Source organism: Heptranchias perlo, chromosome 21 (genome assembly GCF_035084215.1).
Source record: "Heptranchias perlo isolate sHepPer1 chromosome 21, sHepPer1.hap1, whole genome shotgun sequence".
Lineage (NCBI taxonomy): Eukaryota > Metazoa > Chordata > Chondrichthyes > Hexanchiformes > Hexanchidae > Heptranchias > Heptranchias perlo.
In genome coordinates this window covers 36,272,656-36,299,164 of record NC_090345.1, presented here as the reverse complement: position 1 = coordinate 36,299,164, position 26,509 = coordinate 36,272,656, and the positions used below count along the sequence as shown (strand labels likewise).

Here is a 26,509-nt window from a genome sequence, read left to right as displayed (position 1 = left end):
GGCAGCTTGTGATGGAGACCCCGGGCCCCGGCAGCTTGTGATGGAGACCCCGGGCCCTGCAGCTTGTGATGGAGACCCCGGGCCCTGCAGCTTGTGATGGACACCCCGGGGCCCTGCAGCTTGTGATGGAGACCCCGGGCCCCGGCAGCTTGTGATGGAGACCCCGGGCCCTGCAGCTTGTGATGGAGACCCCGGGCCCTGCAGCTTGTGATGGACACCCCGGGGCCCTGCAGCTTGTGATGGAGACCCCGGGCCCTGCAGCTTGTGATGGACACCCCGGGGCCCGGCAGCTTGTAATGGAGACCCCGAGCCCTGCAGCTTGTGATGGAGACCCCGGGCCCTGCAGCTTGTGATGGAGACCCCGGGGCCCTGCAGCTTGTGATGGAGACCCCGGGCCCTGCAGCTTGTGATGGAGACCCCGGGCCCTGCAGCTTGTGATGGAGACCCCGGGCCCTGCAGCTTGTGATGGAGACGCCGGGGCCCTGCAGCTTGTGATGGAGACCCCGGGCCCTGCAGCTTGTGATGGAGACCCCGGGGCCCTGCAGCTTGTGATGGAGACCCCGGGCCCTGCAGCTTGTGATGGAGACCCTGGGGAGCTTGTGATGGAGACCCCGGGCCCTGCAGCTTGTGATGGAGACCCTGGGGAGCTTGTGATGGAGACCCCGGGGCCCTGCAGCTTGTGATGGAGACCCCGGGCCCTGCAGCTTGTGATGGAGACCCCGGGCCCCGGCAGCTTCCACTTGGTCACCTGACGGCCAGACAAGTCCCGCCTCCTCCTGCCGCACCGTCATCACCACCTCCCCCTCTCTCCATTTCCGGTTCCTGAGAGCGCGGCAGCAGTTCCGGTGCGCACGGGCGGCAGGACCCGGCTGTAGCCGAGCCCAGTGCAGTCCAGCGGGCGCTTCATGTCGGGAATGATTTATCTCCACAGTAACCATGAGAGCTGCCTGCGGGGCCCCGACACACAAAGAGCGGCCGCGGTCACGGCCACGGCCACGGCCCGCTTCCACACCCGCACCGACCCCGCCTTAGGGGACGTCTTCAACGGCTGCTGCTCCATGGGGGAGGCGGCGAAGCAGCGAGACGCGGGCGGTGACAGCGCCGCGCTCCAGCCCGCTCCTCCCGGCTCCCCGGGGGTTGTGCGGAGCGAGAGCCCGGCCTCCAGCCCGCTGGCTCCGGGCGGCGGCGGGGGCTCCGGATCCTCCTCCTCGGCCTCTTCGCTCTCCGTGTCGTCCTCCTCCTCCTCCTCCCCCCCGAGGGAACCAAACACTAACACTCCCACCACCACTACCTCCACGCCCGGGCCCGATGGACTCAGTAACCGGGAGGGCGGCTCCCCCTTTGCTCCTTCCCCGGGGCTCAGGACTGACGATACCAGCGGCGAGGATACTGCCAGCCCGGATCCCGACAGCCCCGGGCCCGAGGCCGAGGCCGAGCCCGGCCCCGCTGACACGACCGTGCTGGAGTTCATGGACGTCAGTCTGAATTCGAGGAACTCCTTCAATCGGAGGCAGAGCGCACCCGAGCAGCTGGCGGACGGGCTCGACTCCCCGGCACCGACACTACCGAGCGACGAGGGGGCCAAGCCCAAGAAACTCGGCATCGCCGACTACATCAGCAGGTAAATTGTCGAGGCTTGGCCGTCACTGCAGGTGAAGACCCTTCAAAGGGCGAACCGTGCACCCAGCACTGCTCTCACTGGCATCAACAACCCGGCATAAGCCCGGTAAAACTTAGCAACCACACGACCTCTGGTTACTTCAGTAGCAGTGAGTTACTAAAACACCGCTGGAAAGTTTTCCCACAATTAGTGATCAGGAATATTTAAAATAAAGCAGAAAAAAAAACAGTGCCCTGTTTGTTTTGATTGCACATCTGCTGGGGGGGGGAAAAAACAATAACTTGAACCTGGGCAGGGCTAAGAATGAGCTTTTCTTGTGGAAAATCTAATGATATTTGTTTTAGGTTGTTTCAAATGTGAGTATTTTTCTTGTCTTTTCTCAGTAAATCGTAAGTTGTATTTCTGTGTTAGGCTAATTGTAACTAGATACAAGGCGTGGTAGGTACAAATGTTCGTTTACACGGCTAGAGTGAATGGAGTTCTCATCACAAGATCGTTGTTTTCAACGTTGCGTCTTCATTCTTCTATTATGGAGTCACCGTATTTGAACCCCAGATTTCCAACAAGATGTAGTTTTCGCATTTTAGCAAAGTTGTATAAGGAACAGTATCTTCTCTTTCCCCTGTGAACCAAATGTTTTTTGGTTACCTCTTTTCCAAAAGTACATTGTTAAATGTTAATTTACAAGTATGTATAAAGCATCACTCCTTCCACCAGCAGTGCTTTCTATATGCTCTTGTTTAATAAAAGACGGTTTATAGATGGTATGTAACAATTTTGTTGAAAATATTCCTAGATTCCTTCATCTACAATAAGGAGAAAGATACAGTTCTCGACTTTACAAATCTAATTAGTGCAGTTTATAAAGTGAATTTGGGTGCCTGCTGTTTAAATGTTAGTGAATCCAACTCCAAAACATTTGAACATTTACTTATCTTTGGCATATATTTAATTTTAGAACTTAATTAAATGTGATGCATTTTGGAAGGAAAATTGACTATAAGGCAGTTTAAACTAAATGGCACAATTTTAGAGGGTGCAGGAACAGACATACCTGGGGGTTCACATACACAAATCTTTGAAGGTGGCAGGACAAGTTTATAAAGTTGTTTTTTTAAAAAAAAGCACATGGGATCCTTGGCTTTATAAATAGAGGCATAGAGTTCAAAAGCAAGGATGTTATGCTAAACCTTTATAAATCACTGTTTAGACCTGAGCTGGAGTATTGTGACCAATTCTGGGCACCACACTTTAGGAAGGATGTCAAGGCCTTGGAGAGGGTGCATTGGAGATTTACTAGAATGGTACCAGGGATGAGGGGTTTGAGTTATCTGGAGAGACTAGAGAAGCTGGGGTTGTTCTCCTTAAAGCACAGGAGGTTAAGGGGAGATTTAATAGAGGTGTTAAAAATTCTCAGGGGTTTTGATAGAGTAGATGGGGTGAAACTGTTTCCACTGGCAGAAGGGTCAGTAACCAGAGGAGACAGATTTAAAATAATTGGCAAAAAAATCCAGGGGAAAAAATTTTTTTTATTTGGTGAGTTATGATGATCAGGAATGCACTGCCTCAAAGGATATTGGAAGCAGATTCAATAGTAACTTTCAAAAGGGAATTGTGTATCTACTTAAAATTGAAAAATTTGCAGCACTATGGGGAAAGAAAAGGAGAGCGGGACTTATCGGTAGCTCTTTGAGCCGGCACCTGCACGGTGGGTTGAATGATTCTGTGAAATATTTTCATGTTCATTTTAATCTGTAAATTTAAAAGTTGTTTATAATGGGCATCCTGACACCTTTTGCAGAGGGTTTGAGTTTTTTCCCCCAGCTTCAACAATCTCACATCAGTGGGTGAAGTGTGACAGTTCTCTGTTGGGCCACTAGATGGGAGCATTTTGTGGGACCATCTCATGCTTGGGAAAACAGAGAATCCGATCTGCGTGGCCCAAGACATGTTGGGTGACGATGGAACACTCAGTTGTGCAGGTGCCCATAGCCTAGATTGCTCTATCCCTTTAGTGGCATAAGAAACTATTCATTAACTCAAATGTCTTTCAAATGTGTATTTTCTCATAAAATTCTAGGGTGTTAAAAGGAGGTGAGGTGGTGCAGTGCATGAGGGCCACTGTTTTTTGTATCAAAGTATCAGGATGTGGGTTAATAACTGCAATTCCTTATGCAGCAGGCTTGTTGGCTGTGCTGTTGGGGAGATGTTAAACAGTTGTCAGATGCATCCATACAAGAAATGGAGAAAATTGGAGCTCGTCACTCAAGTCCACTCTGGATTACCTTGTTAGTACATGGCCTGAAGGGCAGGTACTTAAGTGCGGGTTGCCAGCCCATCTTTTTGGCTAGGCAAGGTGAGATATTCAGAAACACAAAAGGGGGAAAACATTTATTGGTAAAATTCAACAAGGGTAGTGTGCTCACTCTGTGAAGAGCACTGGGTTAGAGAGGTACATTACAGAGCTCTGTTTCACGTACAGGTGGGAAAGGTACCTATTTTCACCAGTGAGATCCTTTGTTAAACACTGCTGTTTAGTATAGACATAACTGGTCACTTTAAGTGCACACCCTACACTTGACCTCTTGGGCATCCCCTATTTTAATCGCTGCACAATTGGTGGCCGTGCTTTCAGCTACCTCTGCCCTAAGCTCTGGAATTCCCTCCCTAAATCCCTCTACCTCTCTCTCCTTTTTAAGATGCTCCTTAAAACCTACCTTTTTGATCAAGCTTTTAGTCACCTGTCCTAATATCTCCATATGGGCTTGGTGTCAAATTTTGTTTGATAGTGTTTCTGTGAAGCGCCTTTGGGCATTTTACTACGATAAAGGTGCTATATAAATGCAAGTTGTTGTAGTTGATCTCTTTCTAAGTAAATGAGTCCCTGGTAGATGTTCTTTATTTAGTGTAATCCCTATGTCAGAGAAGCAGGTGTCAGAAAAATGAGCACATGAGCCAAACCTAATTTTTATGCCTTTTATATTGAGAACTGTTCAGCTTTTGCTGCTGTCCATTTTGTTTTTCATCATTTTTCAATTGAACAACAAGTGAGCACTTTTTGGAGCAATAATTCAGTTGATTTTAGCTGCCATGCAGAAATATTTATCTTGAAGTTTTATTTGTTTATAGTTTTATGACCACACATCCCAGCATCCGCTGGCTGTTTTTATTTTGAGCCACCTACTGTTGTCAAAACATGTTTTTACCAAACTAAAAGTTTTGAGATGATGTGAAAATAATTAGTTATGTTCCATATCTTTTTGTAAAGCAATTGATTTATAATAAAATATTATAGGACATCGGGTTTGTTTCCACTAAATGTGCAAATATCTGTGCCCTTCCCTCCCCAACCACCACCAACTAAAAGAAGAACATTTGTCTGTAGTTTAAGAATTTGTTGATCAAAGATGTCTGACACTCGTCAGAAGTTCAAAAACATATGGAAAAATGGCTACAAATGAGTTCTTTGCAAAATGCTGTCTAAGAGCAGTGTGTTATATCAAGCTTCTAGTTCCCACTAAATGCTAACGGATTGTCATCCTTTCAATCTGTTGTTGGTGTTGGAGCTTGGCAGTGGTGTAACAGTAGAAGCAGGGGATTGAACACTGGTCTTGCTACCCAATCTGTTTGAACAGAGAGGCAAGGCATGATGTTACATCTTGCAATCCTATATCCATAATCAAACATTTAGTAGGCTGAAAGCTGCAGCACCAAATAATTTATAAATTACAGTAACCAATATTTGAAAAGCAAAAAATTATTGAGCAGAGATGTTAAAATTAAAATACATATAATATCTTTGAAAACCGATTCTGTGCTCTGGGTTACTTTGTATTCAAGTCTGTTTCTGCAAGTTTTTATTTTTTGATATGAATTTGGTATTGAAAATCACTGATAGCAACAATGAGAATACTGTGGTATGACAGTTTTTGAAAGGCAAGTACAATCAATTCCCAACTCTATCTACTGGTTTCTTGAGTGTTGAATGTCATTATTTATTAAAATATATGCACACTTATATGTGGTATCAGACGGGAGTGGTGAGAGACTACTCCCTCTGCGGAGTCTCTCTCCTCTTCACTAGTTGGGTACCTCAGGGATCAGTGCTTGGTCCCCAGCTATTCACAATATATATCAATGATTTGGATGAGGGAACTGAATGAAACATTTCCAAGTTTGCAGATGACACAAAGCTGGGGTGGAATGTGAGCTGTGAGGAGGATGCAAAGAGGCTCCAATGTGATTTAGACAAGTTGGGTGAGTGGGCAAGAACATAGATGCAGTATAATGTGGATAAATGTGAAGTTATCCACTTTGGTTGTAAAAACAGAGACATTATTATCTGAATGGTGACAGATTGGGAAAAAGGGGGGTGCAGAGACACCTGGGTGTCCTTGTACACCAGTCGCTGAAAGCGAGCATTCAGGTGCAGCAAAGAGTTAGGAAGGCGAATGGTATGTTGGCGTTCATTGCAAGAGGATTTGAGTAGAGGAACAGGGATGTCTTACTGCAGTTGTACAGGGCCTTGGTGAGACCACATCTGGAGTATTGTTTGCAGTTTTGGTCTCCTTATCTGAGGATGTCCTTGCCATGGAGGGAGTGCAACAAAGGTTTACCAGACTGATTCCTGGGATGGCAGGACTGATGTATGAGGAGAGATTGGGTCGACTAGGCCTATATTCACTAGAGTTTAGAAGAATGAGCGGTGATCTCATGGAAACATATAAAATTCTAACAGGACTAGATAGACTAGATGTAGGGAGGATGTTCCTGATGGCTGGGGAGTCCAGAACCAGGGGTCACAGTCTCAGGATACGGGGTATGCCATTTAGAACCGAGATGAGGAGAAATTTCTTCACTCAGAGGGTGGAGAACCTGTGGAATTCTCTACCACAGAAGGCTGTGGAGGCCAAGTCATTAGATGTATTCAAGAAGGAGATAGATTTTTTTTTAGTGCTAAAGGGATCAAGGGATTTGGGGAAAAAGCAGGAACAGGGTACTGAGTTAGACAATCAGCCATGATCATTTTGAATGGCGGAGCAGGGCCGAATGGCCTACTCTTGCTCCTATTTTCTATGTTTATGATGCACTGATGGATTAGTGAACAAAATCCAATGTTTGTTCTGTGCATTTTTCTGCAGGAAGTTTCTTGTACTTGCTTTATAGAAAACACCGATAGTGGGTATTTGTCCATAAAGTACTGAAATTACAATTTTTTTACTTTATAGTGGGCCAGTGCTTTTTACTGCAGTGACTGTCTTATTTCAGCTACTGCCTTATTTCCAGCACTGAAATGTGCATATTTGTTTTCACTGGTGTACTGTGAAAATATCTGGGTTGAGGGTAAATAATCTGTAGTGATCGCGGTAGCCTAAAGGTGTTCTAACAGATTTGAAATAGAACAAGGAGTTGGGTGGCTAAGTGGTTTTGTACACATTTATCCCTGCCACCTGGGTTTGAATCCACTTGTTAATGGATGAATTTATACTCTTAACAGCCAAAAAGGTTTAACTAAATTAGGCTGTCTGAACTGTAATCTAATGGGCATGGGTCCATTGCACAGATTGATGTTAAATTGATAAGCTTACTTGAGTGGCCACAAAGATGGCACATATTATACTGGTGCAGTAAGAATGCTCACTGTGCTGATGTTGGGACAAGTAGAAGACACTTTTTTTTGTGCACCTGGGAATGTTCATTGCTGTGGGATACTAGAAAGTAGAATTGTTTCATCCCCTGACCTGATGAAATATGTATACTCAAAAGCTCAAGATTTTCATAATTTTTTAAATAGAACAGATTTTTCTGACCTAAAGTTTGTTTCTTGCATTGCTGTCACCAAGCTGATTGGAAAATTTTCACTGAAGCCTTTAATGTTCTCCCATTTGTGTGATGCTTTTAATTCATCACTTCAAATTGTCCCCTCCACAACCAGCACTGGTACTTCAACTCAATATGCATCTGAAAAGGCTCTCCTGACACTGACCAAGTTTGGATGGGCAAAATCAAAATTATATTATTACAACAGAGTGTGCGGTCTAGGTGAGCATTGTATGAAAATGTCACACACCCACTGTTATTTTTTAGTGAAATCCTAATGATTACACTGTGATAAACTAAAAATGGTCGGTAGCTGCCTCCTACCTCTCCATTTTCTGTAACGGTAAGCCATCTTATTTCTGTTTAATTTTTAAAATTATGCTTAAAATGCCTTGATCTTCAACCAGTTTTAAAAAAACATACTGTAAACCTGTAAATTAAACAATGGTGTTATTGTACAATAGTTCTATTATTTCAAGAAATCCAGATGTCCTACTAATTATGGGTTATGGGGCATTTGATATCTTGTTGTTTTGAATTAACTCATGTAGAGAAGTAAAAGAAATAGATCCACCTTGTTACACTGTCTTGTAATGAAGAAATATCTTTGTGCCTGCTGTGAGGGACGATTTTACTGTCATGAAGTGGAATATTTTCCTGCCTCTCATCCAATAACACCATCTATCACTTGTAGGTGTGGTTATGGCCAGATGGAGTGCAAATGTCACCATATATCATTGACAGCTTAGTACAATCTGAGAAAATATCCTGATTGGACAAGTGCAGGAGTTTTTTCGTAATCTAATTTATATGAGGAGTTTATGAATTGATGCCAATTAATGCTCAAATTGAGTGCTTTTTTTCTGCTGTTGACTAATACACATTTGTTAACCAGAAGGAGATTGTCCTGAGACACTTGAGTCTTTTCAACTATCAGGATCAAAATCTTTCTTCGGCTTAGCCTTCAGTCACCTCCTATGGCTTGGTTTGTGTTACTTTATTTCTCTTGTAATATGTCTTGGGGCATCTTGTATGTTAAAAGTGCTGTGTAAATGTGAATTATTACATTCTGATCTCAATAGATTGGAAGTATAAAAGCAGTGTAGTTCTATTCTATCTGGACTTTGGTACAGTCTTCAATAGAAAGATTTGTTCTGTAATAAACCTCCAGTGTTAGCAACATCTGCTTTTAATGTGCCCAATATTGCAATGGTGGCATTTGTTTAATTGAAAAGCAGTTACTAGCAAACAACGGTAATTTCAGTGGAGCTTTGCTTAATGAACTCTTGGGAGTCTCTGCTCTAAACGCAGCACTGCTATAAATGGCTTCAAAATCCCATATTGAAAGAGCAGTGCTATCCAATTGAAATGGCAAGTAGATCCATGTGCTGATGAATTGTTTGGGAATAATTCATCACCTCAAATTGCTCCCTCTGTTACCAGTCCAATGGACTCCAAACTTTTAAGCACAGAGTAAGTTACTTTTCTCCTGATGCAGTGATACCGTTCCACAGTCCAACCTAATGGTTTCAAGCAACCTGTGGTTGGTGCCTATAAATCATCCTTTCTGTCTTCATAATGTATTTTGGTTATACTATCCATCAAAATTAGGTATATTTAATTATGATTAATGGTGCAGCGTGTTCCTTTGATTGCTGACCCAGTGCGTTTTAAGCTATGCAAGTGCTTGTTAAGTTGTGTGGTATGGGTGTAGAATGTTTGGAATATTCCCTTCAGAGGCTGCTCAGTGATTATAATCTGATGGGTTTGTCATTAAGAGGAGAAACTGCCTCTTCTCCAGCCCCCCAGAAGAGGCCTGCTTTGGGGAAGAGATGTTTACTTCCACATTTCCAAAATTAGGTCAGATCTCCTGACCACAAAAGACCCACTGAGATGACTTATCCAGCTGGCTGCTGCTGAGATCATTATTAATACTTCTTACTCCTGGATGTTGATCTTGAAATGCATGTGAAGAGCTCTGTACAAGCTGGGGAGTCACCTACTCTTGCCAATGCCAACTCATTGACATGTATTTCATTGCTGGCCTTAGCATCCTAGAGCAAGGATGCTGATCTTGGCTTTGCTCAGTAGCAGCCGTATATAGAGGGACTTAACTGGATACATTATGCTAAGACTGTTTCTTTATGGAGAACAGATGCCATGAGTCTCCATAAACTGCTTTCACGCAAGATGCGGCAATAGTATTTCGGTCAGAGAAGTATTTATCACTTTTTCTGATGGCTTGCTTCTCTTTTCCTCCACTCAAAGGGACGTGCCTGTTTAATAACTTCATCTTTTCTAAAAATGCCTAACTTAATGAAACATGTGAAATGCTGGTTGTTGGGGCTTATTGGTTCTAATGTCATGAAATGACTGAATATTTGGGTAGAATAATACTTAATGTTTCTAAAATTGAGTTTAGTGTGCATGAGTGACTTAAGTTCTTCCTTTGTAGAGTCTTTATTATCAATTACTACTGTACTGAATGTCTACTCAGCCAGCATCCCTGTATTTGTACTTTTCAGCCTGTGCCACTGTTTGGGCTTGAGTGTATTGATTTAAGTTCAATTATTTTTAGGAAAATTGTTGTGATTTCACAGGATCATTGCTATGGGAAAAAAACTGTTAACCTTGTCTTTCTGGATATTGCATTTTACTTGTGGCCCCTTCCATTGTGTACTCTTCCACTTTTGTTTAAAAAGTACAATTCAAGCTATATTTGATACCAGATTTTGGTTTAACTACTGGGCCTTAAAGTCCTTGTGGGAACTATCGGACGGATGCAATGATCGATAATGAAAAGTCAAAGCGGTCATAGTATATAGCTTTGTACCCTCAAATACATATTTGCATAAGTAACCTTCATAAAGAAATATCCCAGATTGCTGTTTTGAAATCATATTTTTCTAAGCTGTGTTTTGAGTAAAAAATGTTGTTGTGACATGTTGCATATTTTAAGAAAATTTATATTTTTTCCTGTCTCAGCATTATGTTCAATAGTGCTAAGTTTAAAATATATCTTTATAAATTATATTAGGATAAAGGAAGTGGAAGTGATTCATTTCAAGGTGATTCATAATTTTGATTGCAGTGCTAAGTACAATGAACTAAATGGACCATAAGAGCAAAAAAGGACATTATTTTGTTAACATGTAGTCCAAATAATTTTTTTTAATGGATGGCTCACTTTTTAAATTTGCTATTACAGTAGCTGTTCTTGACTAATTTCTTTTTATTTTATTTGATCAGTTCTCAATCTGCTTCCCACTAATAGCTTGACTGAGTTTTGCCCACATATACTGGATGCTAGCAGATGGATACTCTAATATTGTTATCCTGATGGAGTGTCCCATGGTATTTTGATAGACAACTTTCTAGTATAAATATGCAGTTTCAATTTATAAAAAACAGAAAATGTTGGAATTGCACAGTAGCTTTGGGAGCATCTGTGAAGAGAAGAAGGATAGTTAATGTCTTGGGTATAAACCCTGTGTCCGAGGTGTGTGTTTCCAGTGTTTGCCGTTTCTAAAATTTATTTCCGTTTATAGTTGACCAAACAAAGAATGTGGTCCTTTTACAAGCCCCTGTTGATTTTCTTTAATATGTTTTAATCTAAATCAGTGCAACTTGTTTTACTTGTGGGACATTTCACATGAAATTCACCATTAATGCAGCTCAAAGGGAATCACAGTAGGGACCTTATAAGTTCTAATTTCTGTCTCTATTTACAGCAGAATCATCTAGTATGAGATTCTTTTGAAGATGCAATATTTCTTTCTCTGTTGTCCTGTGTATCAGCACATTATGTGGCTATAAGCACCAATGTACAATATTTGACGGAGACAGTTTTGGTCATCTTTTCTGTTCTCATGTTAATAGTGTAATAAAGTTCTATTATTGTAGTTCAATCATTCCTGGAATGCTTTTTTGCACAAAAGCTGGTGATGACATGGGGACGAAGATAATGCTCGTGGTTGCTGAGAAGACAAAGACTTGGACAAACTGTACTGGGGTAACAGTAGGCAACAAATTTCCCAAAGCTCTGTGCTTTATTATCAGTACTGGGTAACCAAGTTATGTCTAATTCTGCGTTTAAACTTGTGTACAAGCCAGAGTTCTAGCTTGTTTGGGAAATAGTTTTATAGAAAGTAAGAGGTTTTGGATTGACGCAGAATGTTGATGTGCAGGTGCAGCTGCTTTTGTGTACTGTACTTGTATAAAGATGGAGTTCTGGCGTAAGTGTTTAAAATTGTCATGATACTGCTTCACTGAGTCATATGAGAAATGGCAACACCATTACTTCCTAGCATTGTATAGTTCAAAATGCTCCCTACTGAAAACCCAAGTTTGAAAGGACAGAGGCTATGATTATATAGCTGAATGTTTTTTATTTAACAATTTTAAGTGTCAGTAGCATGAAAATGTTATACAACCATTATTGTGTTTTGCTGAAACCCTAGTTATAACATTGGGTTTTGTATATTTGATTATGAAGTCAAGCAGCTGAAATTTTGGGGATTGAAGCAAGTTGGCAACCCTTGTAGAGTTGAGTTTGAATAGCCAGGCAACACAAGTGATTTTATTTTTTCTCGAGTTACTGATTTGCTGGTTTGACATAAACTGCTGTTAGTGTTGAGGCTGGTTTTAAATTGTGCATGGATTTCAATGTTTTGAGTCTGAGTGGTTCCAGTATTCTCAAAACATTTTAAAATTTTCTGGGAGGTAGCAGAGCCATACAATATGTCTAAACACAAAGCTGGATGAGTCAGATTTGCAGTTGGGTAGTGCAAACAGAGTTTTGCTAGCAAGCTGACGAGATAACTGCAGCTTATGTACAGTTTTTGTGATGGGTTACATATGCAACACCTCTCAATATAATTGTCACCTTTCTTGCACCCCCCCCCCCCCCCCCAAACCAACAAACCCTATGCACAATTCTACCTGTTGCTACACCCTAGCTGAAGTGCATTTCCTCCATGCTGCAACTTATTGCCCTCCTGGACTGTCATGCAGCTTTGCTGTTCCTCAACCTGGGCATTTTTCAATGCATACGTCACTTATTGCATTTCAGCAGTTACTCTCTCTGCCTTATTCTGCTTTCTCAAATCTCCTCCTCTTCCCATTTTCCTGCACCTGTGCTGCCTCATTGAGGCTGCTCCAACTGACTTCATGTTCCATCTCATCTCCCATCCATTGTGCGGCATTAGCAGTTGAGCACTCGTCTTCAGATCCCACCTTGGCTTATTCCCTTATTCTTCTGGCTCCTTCTCCATATTTGAATAACTCACCCTCTTGCCCCTCCAACTTCTCTTTCAAGATCCCCTTTATCTACTGCCCCACCTTGTGCCTTTGCCTTCCTCCTGCCCAACCTCAGTCTTTGTACTGCAAACTTGCATTGGTGACTACAACCTCTACTTGAATGCACCCACTTCCATCTCCTACTGTCCTGTCCTGCTTATTTCCCTGTACCCTCCCAATTGATACCCACCTTCACACATGTCTACCTCTCGTCTTGTCATTACACATGATTGATATTTTCAAAGTCTCTATCACCAGCAGGATTCTGTCTAAGCAGTCCCTCCATTCTACACATCCGATTACCAATATCAGACTCTCCGCACTCAATTTTCCGCATGCGGAATTAAAGCGATCTCCTCACAAGCATGTTCTCTATTTGCAGCCTGCCACCCTCCACAGCGGCCAAATCTGCCACTACTCCAAGATCATCTTGGAGAACAGAAGCACCTCCATGGTCCTCTTTATCACCACCAACTCTGATCTCTCTCCTTTATACCCTCTATCTTCACTGTGTGGCCCTTATGGACTTCATGTCTAACTAAAGGCAAATCCTTCAGCCTGCCACCCTCCACGGAGTACAAGTCATTCAGAATACTTTGGCCTATTTCCTCATCTGCACCAAGTTCTGCAATCTCTTCTCTCTTTCTCCCCCTTTCCCTTTCCGAGTTCTACTGGCTCCCTATGCCCTGGTGAATTGACTTCTAATATTATCCACCTCACTTTCAAATATCTCCATGTTCTCGTCCCAACCTACCTTAGTGATCTTGTCCAGCCATACATCTGCACCATGTCCTATGCTACTCTGACTACATCTTGTTTCATGCTTTCTTGGCACTAGTGACCACTTTTTTATCCACTACCAATCCACCCCCTGAAACTTCCTCTCCAGATCTTACAACATTAACTTGCATTTATATAGTGCCTTCCTTAAATGTAGAAAATTGTCCCAAGGCCCTCTAGCATGCTTCCTCCCTCCCCATTTTCAAAAAGTTCCTCAAAGCACTCTGACCGTGCCTTTAACCATCCCACAATTTTCAATTTCCCCTTTCTTCCCTCTTGCTTTTGGCATTCACATTCCTTTTTCTTAGAGTGCTTCAGGACTTTTCTGTACTTGAGCACTATAGAAATGTTACCCATGGCTCCTGAGAATAGGATTGAGATGAAGGAGAGCAGTAAATGACAGACAGTTGAATATGCCAGGAGAGCTTAAAGATTCGACTGTTCATTTTCAGTTGACTATCCAATTTAGACTTTTTGAATAAAGATATATAGTATCCTTGGAGCCCAACTTGCACGTCTGTTGAATTATTAGCCCCCTCGCCTTTTGAAAATAGTTTCTAGATGAGCAGTGATACAGCTCAGAATTGGAATTTTAATATTAACTCTTCAGTGATTTAAAATAGAAAGGGAAAACAGTTAAATATTTTGTTTCCTTTCCACTTTTTATTTATGAAGCAAATTGGGCTATGGGCCTTGTACTTCATTTTGGTGCAAAGCCATATTTCCTTTTGCAGCTTGTACGCAAATGTCAAAACTGTGTGTTTATTTTACAGCCTTGTACAAAGGCAGCAGTGTAGTTGCAGCTTGTTTAGTGCTTTATATAAATAGAGCATTTACCTCCATTAACACTGAACACTCTTCCTCTTTTTGTGGTGTTTCACTCTTCACTCACTGACAAACTGAACACAGTAATTTATATAGAACTATACTAGTTTACAGAACAGGAGGCTGTCATTTAGCCCATCAAGTCTGTGCCAGGTCTTTGCTAGCAGAGTAATGCAGAACTACTTCCACTGCTCTGCTTTCTCCCCACGGTCCTGTATCTTTGCTTTAAATATTTTAATTTTCTCTAAAATATGCGAGGGTCTCTGCCTTAACTATCCCAGTGGCAAAGCTTTCCATGTGCCAACAACCACCTGCATAAAGACATTTTTCCTAACATCCCTCACACTCCTAGTGACCATTTTAAATTGAGACACTGTCACTGACTCCCCAACCAGAAGGAATAGTTTATCAAATCCTGTCGTAATTTAAAAAATCTCGTAAATCTCCCCCTCCTCTGCTTCAGTGGAAATAATCCCAGTATCTCAAGTCTGATTCGCATCCCTGGCATCATCCTGATGAACCAGTGTTGCATGATCTCTATGGCTTTAATATCCTTTTTATATTGGGGTATGCAGTACTCTAGGTTTTGTGCAGATTTATCATTAGTACTTTACTATTATCTATGCGCTTAATTATAAATCCTCAAATGCCTTTTTATGGCTTTATCGATTTGCATATACGTTGCAGGGACCCATAGGTGTCTCTGTTCATTCACACCCTTCAGCGTCTTTCCATTAAGCACCGCCTTCTGCCATTCCTTGTTTTTCCTTCCAAAATGTACTGCTTCACATTTATCCACATTAAATTACATCTACCACCTGTTTGATCACACTGCTAACCTGACTGTCTTCCGGAAGTCTTTTGCAGCCCTCATCAATGTTGCTAAACACATGAGCAACACCACAGGAGATCAACTAGTGTATGAAATTTGTGAGCATTTAGAAATGTTAACCAAGGACAACCAGTATAGATTTTGAGATTGTGCTCCCTATGCCCAAGTCCAGATAAAAATATATACAAAAGTGGACCCAGCACCAGCCTGTGGTGTGCACAACTTCCAATCCTTCGCCACTCTAACCAATGCACATTTGCTGTAACTTTGTTTCCTGTCCATCTACCAACCTTCTTTCTACACTGGAATATTCCCTCTTATACCATACGCCTGAGTTTTTCGAGCAATCCTCTTTTTGAATCACTATCAACAGCCGTCTGAAAATCCATACACCACAGCTGCATTCACTTTAACTATCCAGTCAGTCCTCTTCAAAACACCTATTAAATTTGTCATGCTGGTTGTCTTTGATTAATCCATGCAATTCTAAATGTTCACTAATTTTTTTAGACTAGTTGATCTCCTGTGGTGTTGCCCTTGAAGAAAAATAAAACAATTTTAATTCAAGAGCAAGATGTTCAAATCTTTTTTTATTCATCCTTTCAGATTTACGTTTTAACTTATCATTTTTTCTAGTATTTTTCACACTTCAATTTGAATTCTGTCTCATTTAGATTTTGTTTGCATTATAACCTATTTTCCTTTAAGAAAAGCTATTTCTATTGCTTTTTAATGTTTTTATTTTGTACCTTGTTGAATTTATCTTTACCTTTTCCATTATTTCTCTATTCCCTGTTAAGCATCTCCGCTTCTGGCGTAATGGTATTGTACTGTACTGGCTTCCCTTGCTGATTATTGGCGACAGAAAAAGCAGAGATAATGGGCTTGCTTTATAGTGGAACTGTTTGCAGATTTTCTTCGGTCTTGTGGGTAATATAAACTGGCTAAAGTATGCTTGTCTAAGGTCTGTTTTTAATTTTCTTTGAACAGGAAATAAAATTTTGGGACTAGCCAATTGTAACTACGATGAACAAATCCACATGTTAAAAATTCTGTGTAAGGGAATGTCCAGACTTTTTGAATGTAAAGTAACATGAAAATAATTCCAAATACATTTTACTAATGGATATACTGTACTTAAATACGGTCGCATGAAGAAATAAACACTGAGCCGAATAAGGATGTAAAAGAAGAGAAAACGTGGACTTTCAGAAAGCTTTGCAACAAGCTTGCTTCCTGAGTATATACATTAATTGAGTCAACTTAAGGTATCATGGTTCTCTGCAAATGTCTATCACACTTGATTGGTTCAGATTTTATATTCATAAAACAGCAGTAAATTGCAGGCCAGCAACTTACCAATCAAAATGGGAAAAGTGGGAACAAAAATCACCAGTGAGATACTGCTAAAGGCATTAAACGACAAATCAAGAATAAGCAATCGTTGGAAGTATACCATTGAAGAGAAGAAAAGTGAAGCTAATGAAATCACCTCAGATACTTTCGGAAATCACTAAACTAGAAATATGGTTTGTAGAAAACTACAAAACCCTAAATTATGAAACTGCCTATGCAAAAGAGTATTTTGTGTATGAAGTGCCTGTAATGTTTTCCATCAGAAGCTTGTGCTTCTCTTGAGAAGCCTAAGGTTTGAGTTTATGGGGCTTTGCAGACCTTTGCTGTCAGTTAAAAGGGTCCAGCATGCATCTGTGTTTACAGTCCCCAGAATTTTATTGATTGGAAGAAATATGAATTTTTTTGGCTTAAAAACATCCATATGTAAAGCATAACTTTTTGGTGTGATTAGGTAATATTTGAGTAGAAAAATGGCTTACATACAAAGGTTTGTTTGTTTATTGAAGCACTCCCAGTCACACTCCTCACCCTCTCAGGAATACTACCCTGGTTGCATTTTTATTCCCAATAAATGCAGGCCTGGGTTTAGGTGTCTGGAGTTCTTTAGGCATCTTGTGTTCTCTCTCAAGTTGATTTGAATCGAGCACATTGGCACTTTGCCATCATACACTACACAATTCCACTGGACAAAAGAATTATGCAACTACATGGTCTTGAGCCACCCCTTTTTTGGTGAGATTAGATAATGAGTAGAAAAATATTCTACCCTCCCCCACCCGACCTCCATCACCCTTTTTCTCTCTTCCACCTAAGCATGAAATTCACTCTCCCTAATGCATGTTTTGTGCATCTTAGTTTTGTTAATAATTGCACAATGCTGTTATTCCCTGTGCAAGAAAATAAACATTTGACAGTCAAAAGAGCAGCATAGGCTAAAAATTACTTTACTAAAATTACTTATTTTAGGTAAACTCCTCTTTAAAATAGTCAGAGGAATGTCACACGTTAAGCATTCATCTATTATCACCAGCAGAAATTTCTAGCCCCATGTTAGAAAATGTTTGAAATGCGTAGCATATTGATCAGCATCTCAAAGAAAAGGTCGGTGAATGGTTGTGTGTGATCCTTCATAAGAACTCACTTCTAAGGTTATGTTATAATATTGATTCATCCTGGTCCTTTCTAAAGCTAATTAAAATAATTGTTTATTTAAAATAATTAAATGAGCATGACCTCAATGCATGTAATGCTGCACCAGCCTCTGGGCTGCCATGAGGATAGTGATGCTGAGCCAGTATTCTTTGTGCATGTAGAACATGCTACTGCTTGGGGATATTGTAGGCATGTACTGTAAAGATTTCAGTTCACATTAATATGCTGTATCTGGGATCCAATTTACTGGACCCTGTAAATTTGTATTGAAGTTCTAATAAGTACTTTTATTTTCAAATTTAAAATCGCTGTAACCCTTCCAGAAGAGTTTTTTTGAAAGGCAGAAGGCTGCAAATATCAAAAAGTACCAAATAAGTGTTAAAATTATAATTTTCCTGTAGAAAATAAATCTCTCTCTCTCAGCACTTCTCTTCAATAAGTTCTAAATCCATTACTGCTGCAAACTCTACTTCAAATTCCTTTTCTCCTACAATAAAAGTGATGTAATGTTGGGTATACCTGTAGCTTATGACAAGCCTATGCTCCACTGCACTCTGTCTAACTTTGTTTTCATCTGTCATTAGACCTATACATACAGCTGGTTTAGTCTGTCAGCGAGTTGGCAGCTATGTCAGCTTTATTGAAGCAGTGGGTCAACTTTTGCCGCTTCCTAGGTTGTCATGTAGGAGAGAGCAGATCTCAGTTGCTGCTTCATACAATCTCAGCTGTTGCTCTGAGCAGTGAAGCCTAATTGCTGCTTTTTTGTTTTCCTGTTTTTAGTGGCTACTTCTATGTGTATGAGGGGTGGAAACTATGCATTTACCGCAGCATCGGGTGTAGTGAGGCATTTCCCTCCTGAGAATCGCCTCAAACTTAGATTTCAATCTTGATTTGTGATCCAGGTGCTACAGAAAATGTCAGTTCAGTGTTCCTGTGTGGTCTTTACCCGTTTCAAATTTCACTAATCCGTTTCAAGAACCACCTGTTGAATTTGGTTTTTGTGGTTTTACACTGCAGCTGAAGTGTTCAAAATGATCAGAGCATGTGGTTATTGTAAATTTATACAGGAGTTATATTTTGTGTCTTTTTCAAATGGTCATCAAAATAAATAAAACTCTCAACAAATGTTGCTTTAAGAATAAGGACATGAAACATTTTAAATTTTTCTGATATCCTTTGTGCCACCATTGGCTGTGCCTTCAACTGTCTAGGCTCTAAGCTCTGCAATTACCTCCTTATACCTCTCTGCCTCTCTACACCTCTCCTTTAAGACGCTCCTTAAAACCTACCTCTTGCCCAAGCTTTTTGCTAATGTCTCCTTATGTGGCTTGGTATCAAATTTTGTCTGATAATGCTGCTGTGATGCGCCTTGGGTCATTTTACACGTAAAAGGCGCTATATAATTGCAAGTTGTTGAAAGTGGTTACATGATTAAAGCTGCTTTTATGTTGATGGTGGGGCACCAGAATAAAGGCATTCAGGCAGTGTCAAAGAAAGAGGAGTGCTGAAAGCGCCGCTCTTAATCCTTTTGTAGTGCGCTGTTGATCTCATTCAGACCTGTTAACGGTCAGTGTTTTGAACTACCTGATAGCAGGACCCATAAAAAATGAAGTCTTGGTGTCATGCAGTTTATCTGTTTTACACTGATAAGATGTCAGCAGCAGCAATGGTGCCATGTTGAGTGCAAAAGTCCCAATAGTAATGCCTCGAGCAGATGAAGTAATAGCTCATTTAAAGCTAATTTGCCATTGTTTTGTAGCATTGGCAATTAATTGCCAGAGTAACAGTTTGTTGCTCAGATTAGTGGTTTTAAAAAGAAAATGCAGGAAATGCACAACAGATCCGTCAGAATGACTTGAGAAAAAACAGATCAACATTTCAGATGTAGGTCCTTTGTCTGAACACACTGGTTTAAAAGCTTTCCCTTCAAAGCCCAGATACTTTAGTGCCAAAGTTACCTAAAGCCACTTTTATACTGGTAATGCAACATCTGTGCCAAGTGTGCTAACTATGATCATATAAAGGCGGCAAACTCCATGCCTCCGCATCCTGGACACAGTTTTTCATGGACCCCAGGAACAGCAGTTTAAAAACATGGCAAATTCATCTGGTTCCTATTGGCCCTCCCATGGGATCATAAAGAGCAGCAATGTTCCAAGCTCGCCTGCCATTGCTTAAGCAGAGCTCTGCCAGTATCTAGCGTCAATGTAAAAGTGCCTGGTTATTTTGTTTGCAATCTAGTGTTCCAAATAACATTATTTCCTAACAGAAATGTGAAAAAAAATGGAAACACTTTTTGGAGAGTATTCACATTCTTTGTATGTAGGCAGTTGGTAATTTTAAAATCTTTAAATGCTGTCTTCTCTTTGCAGTGTATTTCTGTATTAATTACATTGGATGTTTTTTATAAACTTACAATGATATTTTTAACTTATTGTTCAGCAAATGCTCTTATACTTTTGAGGTCTTTTAAAAATGTGAATACAAATCATTTGCAAACGTAAGAACTGTGCAGCTTTATTAGAGATAAACTGAACTAATCTCTTTTTATTGTACTGCACCAGCTGAGCTTATTTAAATTGCTTGATGTGAGCTGACCCCAAGAGATAATGATTGCGCAGATGCTTCCTAAACAGTATGGACTGCAAATACAATTTTTCAGTTTTCGAGAGTACTCTCTGGATTCGCCCCTTCCCCTGCCAAAGTATGAAACCAGGTAAGTAGTGTGTTCCTGGGAAAAGCAAGTTGAAATTGCTTGCTGGTCTATAACAAGTTGCTGCAAAGTCAAGAGAAGTCGGCTTGTGACCATAATTCCCAGTTGTGGCAAGACACCTGCGTAGTGAGTGAGATGTGTGTTTGCGGGGGGCGGTGCAAGTCAATTTTTTTTGTCTTACGGATTTTGAAGTAGCAGGCTCAGCCAAATCACCAAAAAAATTGGCTGAAGTCATAGTTGAGCACCATATGCCAGACATTCTACAGGTAGATCGTTTGTTATTGTTGGTCACCATTCCTACAGCATACGGCTCTGATCGTTTTATGACTTATCGGTTTTTAGTACAGTCATTGAAATTGGAACCTATCCGACTAACTCAATAAAATGCATTGATGCTGCAAAACAAGCAATTCTATGGATTGACTTTGTTCAAGACAAAATAAAAGAAATAATGACCAATAACTACCCTGACTAATTTTGGAACTGTAGGTGCTGGGACCACTGTTGTTCACCAGTTACATAAATGGAATTGGAAGTACAATTTCAAACTTTGCGGACAACACCAAATTGGGGAGTGTAGTTAATACTGAAGACTGCGACAAAATATAGGAAGATATCAATAAACTTGCAGAATGGGCGTGTAATTGGCAAATGAATTTCAATATAGACAAGTGTGAGTTAGTACACTTTGGTAGGAAGAATAAGGAGGCCACATACTCCTTGGAAAATGAGTCTAAATGGGGTAGAGGAGCAGTGGGATCTGGGGTACAAAGGAGCTGTCCACGACTGAGTATTGCCGACTGGCACACTCCAAGGTCCAGGAGTACGTGCTGCAGGACGCACTGAAGCGATGAGTGGCCTACGCAAAGGCTCTTTGGGGAAAGGCCGCCATGTAAGGCCATCCCACTTTGTATTGTATGGAATGTATTAGAAGATATGTACTGTGTTTTGAATCGTAATGACTGGTTCAGAGTGTGTACGATCTGTATTGGGCTGTTTTGAATTGTAATTGTGTATTTATTTTGAACTGTGTGTATCCTTAAATTTTATGAAATAAAGTATATTTTGAAATAAAAAAAATTGAGTACAAATACACAAATCACAAAGTAGCGATGCAGGTTAATAAGGCCATAAAAAAAGCAAACAAAGCACTGGGGTTCATTTCTAGAGGGATAGAATTGAAAAGCAGGGAAGTTATGTTGAACTTGTATAGAACCTTTGGATTACTATGAAGAATTCTGGTCTCCATATTATAAAAAAGGATGTGGAGGTGTTGAAAAAGGTACAGAAAAGATTTACTAGGATGATACCAGAACTGAGAGGTTATATCTATTGGGAAAGATTCAACAGACTGGTGCTCGCTCTTCTCTAGAAAAGAGAAGACTGAGGGGTGACCTGATAGAGGTCTTTAAGATTATGAAAGGGTTTGATAGGGTAGACGTAGAGATGATGATTCCACTTGCAGGGGAGACCACAAATAGGGGCCATAAATATAAGATAGTCATTAATAAATCCAATAGGGAATTCAGGAGAAACTTCTTTACCCAGAGAGTGGTTAGAATGTGGAACTCGCTACCGCAAGGAGGTACGCTAGATAAACACATGAGGGAGAAAGGAATAGAAGGCTATATTGATGGGGTTAGATGAAGTAGGGAGGGAGGAGGCTCGTGTGGAGCATAAAAACCGGCATGGACCAGTTGGGCCGAATGGCCTGTTTCTGTGCTATATATTCTATGTAATTCTATGATGGTTAAAACGGGAACTTTATGACTAATTTAAACTTTTAAGCTAAACTTTATGCTACAAATTTGTCTGCTGATACCATAAATACAGGCGTACCTTTATTGTAATTGTACTCAACTTGATTTGACAAAATGTAGTTCAGAAAATGTCATTGAACTTTTATAATTTGACTGGGAAAAGGGCCGCCACAAATATTGGGTGCAACTCCTTTACGTGACTGCTCACTTTTTTTCTCACCAGCAATTTTTTTTTCTTGTTTAGGGTTGCATACCATCCAATACAGCTGTAGGTAAAAACTGAAACAAAAATACCTATAATTTTCTAGTTCTGAAGGCCTTAACATCAATTTTGCCTATTTGCACTTTTCACTGTAGAAGCTGAATTTAAATAAAAGTCTCAAGGCATATATGAAGTGTCATCTGTCAAGTGATAAGTAAAGAAATTTTTAGGCAACAACTTTTGAAACCTGTATGACTACTTTGGAGTCTTTGTGATCTGGTGCATACAGTTGGATCCTGTGGGATTCTGCTGCAAAGGAAGATAACAATCAGTGGCAGGAAATCTATTGTTTTGAATATCTGAATTACCAGTCTTCACTGTGTATTGATTTTGAAAGTTAGTAAAACGAGTGTGCTGCTTTGTCTTACTTTCTGCTGCACTATATAACGCCTGCATGTGTATGTAATAGAGGGGAATTGAGATTGTTACTATTTTGAGGAATAGAATGTTTTCTATAAATGCTTTGGATTTCATGCATACTTTTTGGTTTTTCAGTTCTCATTTTGTTAAAGGGTGAGTTACACAATTGCACTTACAAAGGCATGCCATTCTTTTTGACATTGTCTGTTGCCTTCACAGACTCCTAATATAGTGTATGCACAGATTTGTCTTAAATTTCCATGAACTGAGAGTTAATGCAGATAAGTTGCAGTTGGATATTCTCCAATAGCCACAGACAGTGCTTAGACAATTTTCTGTGCAGAGTGCTGCTGCACACAGTCAGTAGATAGCTTTTTGGGGATTGACTGCACCAGGTCAGTGTGCAGGCTGGTCCGAAATGATGGCCAGCACTGAAGTGAATAAAGTCACTCTGGGACTTCATTCCATTTCCATTGGTGATGTCACCTGAGGCTGGTCGGTCTCTGCAAGACAACCAATTGTCTAAAGATAATTTATAAGAAATATGTATTACTATATGTTACAAATTTGGGTTTGCTATAGATACCTTCAGTAGCATCACTCGTTCCGTAAGTGGATCCCAAGGCACTTGTGTGCCAGAGTTGACTCACATGGTCTAATATCTTGTTATGCAACAACGTAACCCATGCATGTAACAGTACCTCGTTATTTTAACTAGGTACCAGTGTCTTTTGCATATGCCCGCACATGTGTCTCCAATCTTTTTGAATGCAGACAGTGAAAATATATGCTAAGACAAGGCTGAATATAAATTAAGCTGCTTTATTTCATAAGTTAACATACAGAGCAACAGTCATCATTGGACTCACTTAAATCAATCAGTACAACTTGTGTAATACAACATACTGAACACGGTGGTTCTGCACGTCAATGGGTTGACTTGCTTGACTCAAACAAAATAACTTATGTCATTATACAAGTCTACATTCAAGCAAATCTACATTCTAACCTTCTGTGCCTGGTGAAAGCTTGCCCTTGCAGCTTTCTGGTTCAACACCTGACTGATTGTGTGTGGCTCTGTATCTTTTTAAAATCTCCGTGTTCACAACCTGAGGGGGAGGAATAATGCCAGACAATCTGTGCTGAGTGCCTGGGACCAGGGACCTCCCAACACAGTGGGTGTGAGCTATTTATTGATACGGAGATAGGCCATTGTTTATTGTTTACACTCTTCAGAGAAATAATTTTAAAGCCTAACTCATTAGTATTTTAACCACTTATTGTCTTAGTGTTTTTAAAACTTGTTTCAATGCACTTGGCTTTAAAACACAACTCTTAACTGTAATGTAACTTTTTCCCCCAAATCATTTCTGTGGAAAAATGGTCAAAACATTAGCTAGGGTTCACAACTGTATCTTCATGTTGCTCTATTGTCTTTGCTCCTTTACCCCATTTAGTTTCTTATCTTCCAAGTTGTATGTAAGGTTTTTTTTAACTAAAATTAGTGCATGTGGCTAAAACGGTGTCGCCATAGCCACACTTGTGGTTAGTCAGCAAGGGAAGTGTTCAGGTTTTCTACAACACTAAAACCCACCATATTCATGAAGTATATGGCAAACGTGTTTTCGTCAACTTGATTAAAAGGTATCACTGTAGTGTTTTATAAGTTGCATATGATGTCATGACAAAAAAGGGTACAAGACTCCAAACAAAATGGTTTCGTAAACATTTTGCAAAGACAGTGACCTTTTTAAAGGGCTTTCACACTGGAAATTGCCCTGGCTTTTGGAATGGTGGTGGTATATAAACAGCAGCAAGCAATTTCAGAGATAGTTGTTAACATTACCCAAAAAAATAAAATGCTGCAGATACTGGAAATCTGAAATAAAAACAGATGCTGCCTCAGCAAATCAGACACCTGTGGAGAGAGGAAGGAAGGGTTATGTTTCAGGTTGATAACCTTTCGTTAGAATAGTTTTTATTTCTGCTGTCAACATTGCACTTGCTGTTACTGCAGTTACAGTTTCTGATTTCCACATCAGTTTCTGATTACATTGAGATCATGCCATTAATGCCATGGGTATTCCACAACATTTAACATATATATTGTAAGACATTTTGTTACAGAAGTTGCAATGCAAGTATCCCAGTGGATACCCACTTTTAAATTGTTAACGAGAGCTGATTGTAAAGCTAGCAACTTGCAATCTCCTGTCTGGTAAGAGCTTCAGTAGTTTTTTTTAAAAGCTTCAGTTGGTACTGGAATCTCCATAACCACTATTATTTTTCTCCTTTTTTACCCTATAGGTTTGTAGATTGTTTAGTTAGTAATCAGATTGTTGCATGTGTTCTGAATGAATACCTGAAGTGGGTTAATAAAGTGAGATATTTTAAAGCAGCAGTGGGGGTAATTTTAACTTTGGGCAATAGGGTAAAATGGCCGATATCTGATCGGCCACCCGTTATTGCACCTCTCGTTTTCTACCTGGTAGTGTTCTTAATTCAATTCCGAGGTCCATGATTTCCATTGTTAAAAGGGAGGGAATCTGACTGTGTGCTTTTAATTTTATCTGCTTGTGTGAACTGCAAAAATGTGAGTCTTTGCAGGCCAGGTCATTTATATTGTAGTGCCATCACCTCCTGTAGATGATAGCACTTTATTAATGTAAAACAAATCGCAATTAAATTATTTGAGTTTCTCTAATAAAAATTTTCAGCATAAAATTATGAATAAATAGGCTTCTCAATTGAAGCTGAAATTTTACCAGCTTGGAGATAAGTTGGAGCATTTAGGACATAACCTTTAAGATGCACATGAGAGAACATGTTGACTTAGCTCTGTTTTTGTCAGCACCTCCACTGACTGCCTGATGAGGGCCAGGGGAATTAACGTGCAAAATCACATGGTTCAGCTGTTATTATAAACAGTAATTTTCTGCTTTCTGCTCTGAAAGTTCCTATGACCAGTTGAAAACCATATGTTAAAGCCATCCAGAAAACATTAGAAATACACAGCAGTTCTGTTAGTATTTGAAAAGAGTTTAATGTTTCAAATATAATCTTTGGTGAGAACTGGGGACTAGGTCTGATTTTCGTTCTACACTTGAAACGTGTCTTTCACTCTTCAAATGCCGACGAACCTGCTGTGTTTTATTTGATTTCTAGCATTTCCTTTTTGTTTTTTCCCCTTTCATCTCCATGTGGACTTAGGAGCAAGTCAGCAAGGCATAAAAACTGTGCCTGTCTGATATCAGCTTCCTTTTTTTGTTCTCTCCTCTCTCCCCCACTCCCAGGTGCAAATACCTGATGGAAAACAATATTTAAAATCTTTAAGGTAATCTGTATTGCAACACTTTTTTGTTTATAGTAATAGATAGTGGGGTTAACTATGAAATACAAGTCATAATGATCTGTATACAAACTTATCCATCTGTTACTTTAGCTCTTATGAGTTATGTCATCCCAGAATATTTCCCATACCCTTTCCAATACTTTTATTTTTGTAACTTAATCAAATCCACACATGGCCACCTTTGATATCCAGTGCTTTTCCAGCTGTACATTGTGAACCAAGTTTTAAAGTAGATGCTTGCTCAGCAAAATGAGTTGGCTTTAACTGATTTTAAGCAACTGTGATTCCTGCAGTTGTGTAAAAGGATTCATTTTTGTATTGTGTTCTAAGGAAGAAATTACTTGGTTCATAAAACTGCCAATATTGTCAAATGCAAAC

At 40.2% G+C, this 26,509-nt stretch overlaps 1 protein-coding gene across 2 annotated transcripts in view; it reads left to right on the top strand.

The window, feature by feature from the left end:
• Positions 1–837: 837 nt before the first annotated feature.
• The window catches only part of tbc1d12b (TBC1 domain family, member 12b), an 89,919-nt gene continuing 64,247 nt past the window's right edge, over positions 838–26,509 (top strand). Inside the window, exon 1 of one of the 2 annotated variants that reach the window (XM_068002469.1) lies at positions 838–1,621. In XM_068002469.1, the coding sequence (XP_067858570.1) occupies positions 906–1,621 (716 nt within the window). In that variant the 5' untranslated portion in view covers positions 838–905. The remainder of the gene's footprint in view (positions 1,622–26,509) is intronic. The other variant, XM_068002470.1, reaches the window with a different exon arrangement.